Genomic DNA, 13,154 nt, shown 5'->3' on the forward strand with positions numbered 1-13,154 from the left:
CACTCATTAGAAATCTCTGCCTCTTTTCAAATATTTACTGAAAGATAAACAGAAATCAGTAGATTATACATCACTATCAATTAATTTATTGAATTCTGTCTTATAATACTTTATAATATCTTGTAAGAAAAAAATATTTTTTGAGCATTGAGTAATGCCCATAGCGTGTTGAGCTGAGTAAGGTTACATGGTGATGCATATGTAGCTGAGAGATAAGGAGAAAGGATGGCAGAAAAATAGATAGACCACAGCAATCATTCTCCACTACTTCTGGATTTAATCTAGTGTATATGTGGTGTATGTCCCAGAAGTCCCTGGGAGGGTTCTAGTTTTCAGACAAACCAGGAGCCTAGGTCTGCACTTCTTCCCCAGTTTGGTGACTGCCAGCCTGTGGGTTTAACCATCAGATGTGGCTCATCACCTACTTCAGTATGAATAAAATACAGCTAAAAAACAATAAAGAGAAACTGTTTACAAAAAAAAAAAGTGTGATTTCAAGGGGAATGTTTTTCACTTATTGATGCAGGATTACAAGCATTGAAATACTGACAATTGAAAACATTCAAGCCTCCACCACAGTAACTAATTCTTGATGCCTGAGAAAATTACTGTGCAGCTTTGACATAAACTCAGCATCAAAAATCCCTGATCTCTGGATTTAACATTGCAGTAATAGATCACAGTAAGGATGGAAACATGGTATCAATATAAACACAATTATTTATTTGAAACACTAGGGAAAGAAGGAAGGCAGTTCTAACTTTTCTCACAATTGTAAAGACCACTTCACAATGTGACTTAATTAATATAAAACCTCTTCTTTAGAAGAAAAAAGCAAAAAAAAACCTCTAAAATTTTCAAGTAATAGAGTCAGAGACAGAGAAAAATTAATAAACATATTAAGTTATCAGAGCAATACGAATTTAAGTCAAAATATGAACAAATAGCTTTCTCTGTGTATGTTTGTAAATTGGGGGTATACAAATTTATTCAGAAAATATATTCTATAGATGTTGACAATATACGTGGAACTGTGTTATTGGTTGTTGCTATCACTGTGAGAAAGGAATGATCCCAACAAACATATTCTCCAGCTGAGCACTAACACACTGGCAAGTTTTGTTTGTTTGGAGAGCACAGGAGTGGTGTGTAGGCTAAGACAGTCATCAGAATTTCAGAATTTCCCATGGGAAATGGTGTTTCAACTGAAAATCAATGATCCTTAGCTTACTCACTTAAGTTGGGAAATATGGGACAAAGTACACAATACAACTGCCTACTATAATCCCTGGCACAGAATGCGTGGTTAACAAGTGGGACCTATTGACCCACGGGAGAGTGGGGATGGTGGCTCACCGTGTGGAAGATCAGGACTTCTGTTCTAGGCACGCTGAAATGGACATGCATGTGATTTGTGCAAGCAGATGTTTGGTACTAGGTTCAAGATATAAGTAAATATATTTAGTAGTCAATTCAATATGTAATTCAGAAATAATCCATTACCAGAAACAGAAATTTAGTATTCATTAAGTAAAAGATGTTATAAAAAACTGTAGGAATTGTGGAAAAAACAGGGAGAGAGTGTATAGTCAGAAGTGAAGAACTACTAAGTCCGTGGAATCAAAACAGCCAGAAAGATCACATTAAAAAGGCCACTCGTAATTTTTAAGTTAATTTATGAAAACATTTCATAAACATAAATACATGAAAACTGTGTTTAAAACACTAAATTATGCTTATCAGTTTGCACATTGACAAAGAAATGTAGAAGGATGTCAAGAATGGTAGAGAAATATAGAAGGAAAACGAAGGAGGGAAGCTTATATGTGGTCTTTTCTGTGAGGTTTAGCATTGTTCATAGGAAAAAATACACTTATTCCAAAAAAGCAAGAAAAGAAAATAATCTAATTATAAAGCTGGAGCAGACACTTCAAGTTCTGGCCAAGACTCTTTAGATTGACTCCAAATTATATATTATGTATTAATGTTTTGACTAGGACCAAATTGTTAACCAAAAGCATAAGTTTAGTGATGTGATTTTTTTTTATTTAGCTCCAAGTAGAGAAGAATTTGAGGGAGTTAAATGACATTTTTGCTACCCATAAAATCACACCACATTAGCAGATAAATCTAATCATATTCATAATATGATTTAAAATATGATACGAAAATATAGTGACAGTAGAGATGATTAAATTAGATTTTATATAGATACTATAATCTATATAATGATCTCTGAATTATTGGACGTGCAGATTGAACAAAAGTCATAAAGCAATGAAAAACTCTACAATAACATCATTCATACTACTGGGCCTGACAGATGACCCTGAGCTACAAGTTCTGATTTTTATCTTTCTGTTTCTCACCTACATGCTGAGTGTAACTGGGAACCTGACCATCATCATACTCACCTTTGTGGATCCCCAACTTAAAACACCCATGTACTTGTTTTTACAAAATTTCTCCTTCTTAGAGATCTCATTCACAACTGCCTGTATTCCCAGATACTTGTATAACATAGCAACAGGTGATAATATCATCACACATAATGCTTGTATCATCCAAGCGTTTTTTACTGATCTCTTTGCAGTAACGGAATTTTTTCTCCTGGCCGCCATGTCCTACGACCGCTATGTGGCCATCTGCAAACCCTTGCATTACGTGACCATCATGAGCAGCAGAGTCTGCAGGAGACTTGTTTTTTGCTGTTGGTTGGCTGCATTGTTGGTCATGACTTCACCACTTATTCTGGGGCTAAATTTGAAATTCTGTAACTCGAATGTCATTGATCATTTTCTCTGTGATGCTTTTCCCCTCCTGAAGATTACATGTTCAGACCCACGGTTCATGGAACAAACTGTTTTAATCTGTGCTGTGCTGACCCTCATTTTGACTCTTCTGTGTGTAGTTCTATCCTATACTTATATTATCAAGACAATTTTAGGATTTCCATCTACCCAGCAAAGAAAAAAGGCCTTTTCCACCTGTTCTTCCCACATGATTGTAGTTTCCATCACCTATGGCACATGCATATTCATCTATATGAATCCAACAGCAAAGGAAGAAGTGACTATTAATAAAGTGGTTTCACTACTCGTTTCCTCCATTTCACCGATGTTAAACCCATTTATTTATACACTAAGAAATAAACAAGTGAAGAAAGCCTTCGATGACTCAATCAAAAGAATTGCATCATTCCTGAAGAACCAAAATAAAATAGCACTCAATAAATAAAGTTAAAATAAAAAATGAATATCTGCTAAACCTTTCCATTGAAGCTTATAATTTTCTTGATCTTTTAACAATCTATCTTTCAATGATGTTATATTTCTCATCTCCTCTTTGGATTTACTTATATTGGGCCTTAATCAACTCATTTCTTTCTTTTGGTTTTTACTCAACTTCTTGTAGATTTGTCTCATTAAGAACATGAAAGTGTACTTCTCATCAATTCATTTGTAGAAAAATATAACTACAATAATGAAGTTTGTAGTATAATAAAAATATTCTTTAGTCTTCCATAAAATTGATGCCAGAATACTGCTGATTATTGTATTCAAGTGTGCATAATATAATACAAAAATTCAAGTAAGAATTGAAATTTTATGTTAAAATACTGAACAGGATGAATGAGGGCATGATATAATAATACAAGGAACAACTGAGAGAGAAGATAATAGGATTTCTAATACTCTAGGTATGCATACTAAAAACAAAAACATGCTGGATAAATTCCCACAACTATTCTTTGGAATATATATCTGAGAGTAAAGATTAATATGTGGGCAATCACAAGATATCAAAGATACAGGATAGTCAGAAATGAAGATAAAATAATCCCATCTATGACCCATGGATTCCCAGGAAAGCAAAGAATGGAGGATGGAGAGATGCAAGTTGTTGAGTTATGGGTACAGCTGCTCAGGTTTACATGTCTTTCTGGGGATGGGAGATGAAGTGTCAGGATCCAAGTGGTGAAAGCTCGTGACACTGACAGAATAGCATAAAGTCAAGACTTTGAAATGTGATTTAAGAAAAAAAATGACCACTCTTGTGAAAAGACATCTATTTTCTCTAAGAATTTTTATTTCTTCTTGAGTTATGAGCTATGGATGGGAACATGGGAAACATTATTATACTCCTCTGTCTATCTGAAAGAGCGCTTTTACAGTCCAGATTCTATGAAAAATACTCTACTAATACCATATATAAAGAATTAAAGAGTGAGTCCAAATGTAACTCTTTGGAAGTTAAAAAATACATTTGCAATGAAACAGAGACACTTCATAACAATTCATATAAAGCGTAAAAATGCTATACTCAGAAGAAATTAAAGACGTATTCATCCATAAATATGTTCCTGATTTTCTTTTTCTTTTGGCATCTTAGATTTATGAAATATGTCTTTGTTTGTTTATTTTTATTTGTTGTTTATTGCGGTAACATTGGTTTATAACATTGTATAAATTTCAGGTGTCCAACATTATACTTCTATTTCTGCATGGAATATATCATGTTTTCCTGTTCACCACCCAAATACTAACCACAATCTATGACCACACACATGTGCCTAACTATCCCTTTTGCCCTCCTCCCCCACCACTTCCCCTCTGGTAACCACCAATCAAATCTCTGTCTCTATGTGTTTCTTGTTGTTATTATCTACTACTTAATGAGTGAGATCATATAGTATTTGACCTTCTCTCTTTGACTTATTTCGCTTTGCATAATACCCTCAATGTGCACCCACGTTGTCACAAATGGCTGGATTTCATTGTTTCTTATGGCTGAGTAGTATTCCATTGTGTATATATACCACATCTTCTTTATCCATTTGTCACTTGATGGCCACTTAGGTTGCTTGCAAGTCTTGGCTATTGTGAATAACGCTGCAATGAACACAGGGGTGCATGTCTCTTTACGCATTGGTGTTTTCACATTCTTTGGATAAATACCCAACAGTGGAATAGCTGGATCATATAGTAGCTCTATCCTTAATTTTTTGAGGAATGTCTATACCGTTTTCCATAATGGCTGCACCAGTTTTCACTCCCACGAGCAGTGTATGAGAGTTCCCTTCTCTCCACATACCCTCCAACATTTGTTGTTTCATGACTTGTTAATTATAGCCATTCTGATCGGTGTGAGGTGATATTGCCTTGTAGTTTTGATTTGCATTTCCCTGATAGTTAATGATTTTGAACATCTTTTCATGTTTCTGTTGGCCATCTGTATATCTTCTTTGGAGAGATGTCTGTTCAGGTCTTTTGCCCATTTTTCAATTGGGTTGTTAGTTTTTTTGTTGTCAAGATGCAAGTGTTCTTTATATATTTTGGAGATTAACCCCTTATCAGATGTATGGTTTGCAAATATCTTCTCCCAATTGGTAAGTTGTCATTTCTTTTTGTTGATGGTTTCCTTTGCTGTGCAGAAGATTTTTAGTTTGATATAGTGCCCTTTGTTTATTTTTTTGATTGTTTCTCTTGCCCGGTCAGTCATGATGCTTGAAAATATGTTGCTAAGACTGATGTCAAAGAGTGTACTGCCTATGTTTTCTTCTAAAAGTTTCATGGTTTTAGGTCTTACATTCCAGTCTTTAATCCATTTTGAGTTAATTTTTGTGTATCGTGTATGGTAATGGTCTACTTTCATTCTTTAGCATGTGGCTGTCCAGTTTTCCCAACACCATTTGTTGAAGAGACTTTCCTTTCTCCATTGTATGTTCTTGGCTCCTTTGTCAAAGATTAGCTGTCCATAGATGTGTGGGTTTATTTCTGGGCTTTCGATTCTATTCCATTGATCTGTGTGTCTGTTTTTGTGCCAGTACCATGCTCTTTTGGTTACTATAGCTTTGTAGTATATTTTGAAATCAGGGAGTGTGATAGCTCCAGCTTTGTTCTTTTTTCTCAGGATTCCTTTAGCTATTTGGGGTCTTTTGTTGTTGCATATAAATTTTAGGATTCTTTGTTCTATTTCTGTGAAAAGTGTTGTTGGAACTTTGATAAGGATTGCATTGAATCTATAGATTGCTTTGGGAAGTATGGACATCTTAACTATGTTAATTCTTCCAATCCAAGAGCACGGAAGATCTTTCCATTTCTTTGTGTCTTCTTTGATTTCTTTCAGCAATGTTTTATAGTTTTCAGTGTACAGATCTTTCACTTTTTTGGTTAAGTTTGTTCCTAAGTATTTTATTCTTTTCATTGCAATTGTTAATGGGATTGTATTCTTAATTTCTCTTTCTGCTTCTTCGTTGTTAGTGTATAGAAATGCAACTGATTTTTGTATATTGATTTTGTATCCTGCAACTTTACCATATTCGTTTATTACTTCTAAAAGTTTTTTGGTGGATTCTTTATGGTTTTCTATATGTAAAATCATGTCATCTTCAAACTGACAATTTCACTTCTTCCTTTCCAATTTGGATCCCTTTTATTTCTTTTTCTAGCCTGATTGCTCTGGCTAGGACTTCCAATACTATGTTAAATAGGAGTGGTGAGAGTGAACATCCTTGTCTGGTTCCTGTTCTTAGAGGGATAGCTTTCAGTTTTTCACCATTGAGGATGATATTAGCTGTGAGTTTTTCATATATGGCCTTTATTATGTTGACGTACATTCCTTCTATCCCCATTTTATTCAGAGTTTTTATCATAAATGGATGCTATATCTTGTCAAATGCTTTCTCTGCATCTATTGAGATGATCCTGTGATATTTATTCTTTGTTTTGTTAATGTGCTGTATCACATTGATTGATTTGTGAATGTTGAACCATCCCTGCATCGCTGGAATAAATCTCACCTGATCATGGCATATAATCTTTTTAATGCATTGTTGTATGCAATTTGCTAGTATTTTGTTGAGGATTTTTGCATCGATGTTCATCAGTGATATTGGTCTGTAATTTTCTTTTTTTGTGTTGTCCTGGCCTGCTTTGGTATCAGGGTAGTTTTGGATTCGTAGAATGAGTTAGGGAACTTCTCTCCTCCCCAATTTTCTGGAACAGTTTGAGAAGGATAGGTAATAAATCTTCTTTGAACTTTTGGTAGAATTCACTGGGGATGCCGTCTGGTCCTGCACTTTTATTTTTGGGGAGATTTTTGATTACTGCTTTGATCTCCTTACTGGTGATTGGTCTATTCAAATTCTCTATTTCTTCTTGATCCAGTTTTGGAAGGTTGTATGATTCTAAGAATTTATCCATTTCTCCCAGATTGTCCAATTTCTTGGCATATAGCTTTTCATAGTATTCTCTGATAATCTTTTGTATTTCTGAGGTGTCTGTTGTAATTTCTCCTCCTTCATTTCTGATTTTACTTATTTGAGCCTTCTCTCTTTTTTTCTTGGTGAATCTATCTAAAGGTTTGTCAATTTTGTTTATCTTTTCAAAGAACCAGCTCTTTGTTTTATTAGTTTGTTCTTTTTTTTTTTGTCTTTATTTCATTTATTTCTGCTGTGATTTTTATTACTTCCCTTCTACTGATTTGGGGCTTTGTTTGTTCTTCTTTTTCCAGTTCCTTTAGGTGCATTGTTAGATTGTTTGTTTGAGATTGTTCTTGTTTGTTGAGATAGGCCTGTGTTGCTATAAACTTCCCTCTTAGAACCGCTTTTGCTGTATCCCATAAATTCTGACATGTCGTATTTTCAGTTTCATTTGTCTCCAGCTATTTTTGGATTTCTCCTTTGATTTCTTTGTTGACCCAATTGTTGTTCAAGAGCATTTTGTTTAATCTCCACATATTTGTGGCTTTTCTGTTTTTTTTCCTGTAGTTGATTTCTAGTTTCATACCATTGTGGTCAGAAAAGATGCTTGGTATTATTTCAATCTTCTTAAATTTATGGAGACTTGTTTTGTGGCCTAATATGTGATGGATCCTGGTGAATGTTCCATGTGCATTTGAAAAGAATGTGTATTCTTCAGTTTTGGGATGGAATAATCTGCATATCTATTAGGTCCATCTGTTCTAGTGTGTCGTTTAAGGCCAATGTTTCCTTATTGATCTTCTGTTTAGATGATCTATCAGTTGATGTAAGTAGGGTGTTAAAGTCCCCTACTATTATTCTGTTACTGTCTATTTCTCTTTTTATGTCAGTTAATAATTGCTTTATATATTTAGGTGCTCCTACATTTGGTGCATAGATATTTACAAGTGTTATAAACTCTTGTTGGATTGTTCCCTTGATCATTATGTAGTGCCCTTCTTTGTCTCTTTTTACAGTTTTTGTTTTAAATTCTATTTTGTCTGATATGAGTATTGCTACTCCAGCTTTCTTTTCATTGTCATTTGCATGGAGTATTTTTTTCCATCTCTTCACTTTCAGTTTGTTAATGTCTTTAGGTCTGAAGTATGTCTCTTGTACGCAGCATATATACGGGTCTTGATTTTTTTATCCATTAAGGCACCCTATACCTTTTAATTGGAGCATTTAGTCCATTGACATTTAAAGTAGCTATTAATAAATATGTATTTACTGCCATTTTTAAACTTTTTTTCTCAGTGTTTTAGTAGTCCTTCTCTGTTCCTTTCTTTTTCTCTTGCTCTCTTCCCTTGTGGTTTGTTGGTTTTCTTTAGTATTATGTTTGGGTTCCTTTCTCTTAGTTTTTTGTGTATTGATTATAGTTTTCTGGTTTGTGATTACCATGGGGTTCATTTGCAGTAAGTTACATATATAGCAATCTATATTAAGTTGATGGTCTTTTTCGTTTGACCTCTATCTGAATGCTCTACCCTTTAACTCCCCTTCTCCCACATTTTATGTTGTTGATGTCATAGTTAGCCTCTTATCATGGAAATAGATAATTTTTCCTATTTGTGGTCTTCTCTTTTCCCCTTATATAAGTTCCTTTAGCATTTCTTGTAGTACTGGTTTTTTAGTGACAAACTCCTTTAATTTTTGCTTGGCTGGGAAACTTTTTCTCTCTCCTTCCATTTTTAATGATCACCTTGCTGGGTAGAGCATTCTTGGCTGTAGGTTTTTTCCTTTTAGCACTTTAAATATATCATGCCACTTTCTTTTAGCCTGTAAGATTTTTGTTGAGAAATCAGCTGATAGCCTTATGGGGCTTTCTTTGTATGTAACTTGTCTTTCTCTTGCGGCTTTTAAGATTCTCTCTTTATCCTTAATTCTGGACATTTTAATCATGATGTGTCTTTGTGTGGGCCTCTTTGGGTTTATCTTGGTTGGGGCTCTCTGTGCTTCCTGTACCTGGATGTCTGTTTCCTTCCTTAGGTTAGGCAAGTTTTCAGCTATTATTTCTTCAAATAGATTCTCTGCCCCTTTGTCTTGCTCTTCTCCTTCTGGGTCATGTATAACACAGATGTTAGTGTGCTTGATGTTGTCCCAGAGGTCCCTTAGACTGTCCTCACTCTTTTTAATTCATTTTTCTTTTATCTGTTCAGCTTGGGTGATTTCTTCTAGTCTTTCGTCCAGCTCACAGATCTGTTCTTCTGTATCTCCTACTCTGCTTTTGAGTCCCTTTAGAGAATTTTTCATTTCCAGTATTGTATTCTTCATTTCTGATTGGTCTTTTTTATATCTTCCATTTCTTTGTTGACGTTCTCACTGAGTTCCTCTATTCTTCTCCCCACATCAGTGAGCACCCTTAACACTCTTTGTTTGAACTCTCTCGGATAGGTTGCTCATTTCTGTTTCACTTAGTTCCTTTTCTGAGGTTTTGTCCTCTTCCCTTAGTTGGAATGTATTCCTTTGCCTCCTCATTTTGCCTCTTTCTCTGTGCTTATGTTTATGTATTAGGTAGGACTGCTACGTCTCCTGTTCTCGGAGAGGTGACCTTATATAAGTGATGTCTTATGAGGCCCAGCAGTGTGCTTCCCTCAGTTCCGAATGTTCCAGAATTGACCCCTATGTGGCTTACGCATGTCCTTCTGTTGTGGCATGGTTACTCTTCCCATAGGTGCCCAGGGAAGCCGAGCTATGCTCCTGGCCAGCTGTTGTAATTCTCACCTGTGTGTATTTGTATTGGGCGCTTCCGTCTCTTTATCGGGTGTGGGGAGCCCCAGCACAGTTGACTGCAAGTTCTAATAGTGCATTCCTGTTGTGATATTTCTATTAAGTGAGTAGGCCCCCAGCATGGCAGGTTGTTAGGCTCATGGGCTTACAATTGCTATAAGCCTCTAGCCTTTAGGTCCCTTGTCAACTCTCTGAGGATTGTAGCTGGTTAGGGCTGACCTCAGGCATGGGAGCATCTGATAGTTTCAGGCTTTGGAAGGTGGGGCCAACTCCCATGTGGCTCTTTGAGAAGAACAAGTCTTCTGCAGCTGACAGGCCCCACTGCCCACAGGTCCATACACACAGTCAACACAGTCCTGCCCCCTGCCTGTGCCCCATCTCCTGAATTAGACCCAGTATCTCCAAGGCGGGAGCTCCACACACTCCACCACTGCCCCACACTCTCCACCCACTCGTTGCACACGCCCTGCTGCACAGAGGTTGACCCAGTTGCCAGGCTGCAGAGAATCCAGTCGCCTATCTATGCAGGCCCACAAGTTGCCCAAGGGCTTGTTGTTGGGTGGGGCCAGTCTCTAGGGTGGGCTGCCTGCCCTGGCTGAGCTGGATTAAATCGATGCTCTAGTGGGTGGGGCAGACCCTGGGCTAGCAGGCCAGGGAGAACTCCAATGGCATCTGCCAACATCTGTGTCAGTACGCCCACACCAGGTCACAACAATGGCCGCCGACAATGTGCTAGTCCCTGGAGAGGTCTCACTTCTCACCGAGATGTACTCAGAGCCTATCAGGTGAGTCTCTTTTCACCAAAGCCCTATACACCTTTCTTTCTGGTGATTTTAGGATGCTTTCTGCAATGGGTGAGTTTCTGCATGGGCCTTTAAGAGCCAGTTTTAGTTTCTTTGTGAACCAGCTTTTCTGGGCATACTCCCCAATGTTTTAGTAGCAGTCAAAGTCAGATATTATGCCACTCATCTCAATTGTGCTGGGTCCAAAAAAATGCCTATAGCAGGGGCGCTCCTCGGCTCAGGTCCCCACTCCTCCAGAGAGGGCTGCATATCTTTGGGCTGTTCCCAGGTGGCAGTGAAGCCGGCACCTTGTGAAGGTGGTGTTTTTTCTCTCCAGAAGGAAGTTTCTGCCTCTTCCACCTCAATCAGGATTGTCGTTTGTTGAAGGATTTCCTCTTATCCAGTTTTCAGTTCTGTCTCAGGGGTAATTTTTCCAAGAGTAGTTGTAAATTGGCTGTGTCTGCGGGAGGAGGTGAGTTAAGAGTCTGCCTATGCCGCTATCTTGACTTCTTTCTCTGTTCATGATTTTAAATTAAACAGAACACAAAGTATAGAAACTCCTACTCATTATAAGATTTTTAAAAACCCATAAAATCAATCCAAAGTATGGAGAACATGGATTTTCTAAGGTTAGAAAAGTAAATAAATTTAAAAAGATAAATCTGAAAGTTGATTCTTTTAAAAATTTACAGAAAATTGATAAATTTCACAGAAACATGAGTTAATTCAAAATAAAGTGCAAAATAGGTAGGGTTACAAATAAGAAAGAGATATAAATACTAATGGAGGACATATTTGTATAACTTGATGGATGTACTGTTGCAATTCCACAACAACAACAAAATGATGTGAAGACCCTGAGCTAATGAACAAGGTTTTAGCAAAACAAAATTTTAACAATTAATTCTGTGAGCTGCACACTCTGATTGTCCTTCTTCTATAGGGAACACGGCTGGACATACTTTCTTTCTCAGGTCAGAAACCACTGATGTGTGCAGAAAACACTCAATCCAGAGAGCCCCAGTAGAATCACAGCGGGGCATTTTTGTATTTTACTCATTATGTTAGAATCATACTGCTACATAAACAGCCTCAAGAGGAGAACCCTTTAGTGTTCTCACCTAGACCAAGTGCAAATGACCAATGTTACTCTTATCAATAAACAATGTTAACAAGCTGTTACAAACTGTCCTGAAACTCCTCAGGCCCATGGTTACAAAGCAACATTATTGATTAGGATATTTCATGTCTTTGTCAGGGGTCGGTGCTGGAAGTTTGGCAAAAATAGCTGAGGCCAAATCCAGGCTTGCTGGAATTAACCCTTAAAACACAGACACAAACATTCACTCCAAAAAAAAAAAAAAAAGAGAGAGAGAGAAGATGAATAGGCATCTAGGTATTGCTGAAATTAAAAATGTGGTTAAAAACATTCTACCAAATAAAACCCAAGCCATGGCTTCACTGGTGAATTGTACCAAATATTTAAGTAAGAAATAATACCAATTCTACACAAATTATTTCAGCAAACTAATAAGGAGAGGACATTTCCAAACTGATTTTATGAGGTCAACGGTAGCCTGATAACAAAATCGGACAAAAACGTTGCAAGTAAAGAAATTAATAGACCAATACCCCTATACACATAGATGTAAAAATAAAGTGTTAGCAATTAGAATCTAGCTATAGATATACCAATACAGATAGATATGCATCCTTACCCCAGAGGATTTTATCACAGGAATGTAAGATTGATTTAACGTTTAAAAATCAATCCATATAATCCACCATATATTGAGACTAAAAAATAAAATGTATCCCTATATATATGATCATCTCAGTCAATGCAGAAGCATTTGAAAAAGTCCAACATCCATTTCTAATAAAAAAATTCTTACCAACTAGAAAAGAAAGGAAACTTCCTCAACTTGATAAAAGACATCTAGAAAAACTAAAACTAACATCACATTTAATAATGAAATACTGAATGCTTCCCCCCTAAGATCAAGAAAAAGACAATGATCTCCACTCATATCATTGTTATTCAACATTGGACTGAACGTTATAGTTAATGCCTTAAGAAAAAAAAAAGATATCTAGATTCAGTAGCAAGAAAATAATTGTCTTTATTTCCCTGCAACTTGATCTTCTACGTAGAAAATCCTATGGATTCTACTAAAATAAAAAAGTTATAAGAACTAATAAATGAATTTATATACGTTGCAGGAAAAAGATACGCATACAAAATATCAAACATATTTTCATGTACTCGGAACAAATAATCGGAAATTGAATACTAAAAGTTGCATCAAAAATATGAAAGATGTAGGCCTAAATCTGACAAAAGACATGAAAGATCTGCATACTGAAAACCACAACTTTGTTGAGAGAAGTTTAAGGAA

At 36.2% G+C, this 13,154-nt stretch overlaps 1 protein-coding gene across 1 annotated transcript; it reads left to right on the forward strand.

Annotated features, from left to right (window-relative positions):
• Positions 1-2,277: 2,277 nt before the first annotated feature.
• On the forward strand, positions 2,278-3,237 carry LOC131416530 (olfactory receptor 6C68-like). The gene has a single exon (XM_058559209.1). The coding sequence runs from the start codon at positions 2,278-2,280 to the stop codon at positions 3,235-3,237; it is 960 nt and encodes a 319-aa protein (XP_058415192.1).
• The last annotated feature ends 9,917 nt before the right edge of the window (positions 3,238-13,154 follow it).

The sequence above is a fragment of the Diceros bicornis genome, chromosome 17, assembly GCF_020826845.1.
Source record: "Diceros bicornis minor isolate mBicDic1 chromosome 17, mDicBic1.mat.cur, whole genome shotgun sequence".
NCBI classification, from domain to species: domain Eukaryota; kingdom Metazoa; phylum Chordata; class Mammalia; order Perissodactyla; family Rhinocerotidae; genus Diceros; species Diceros bicornis.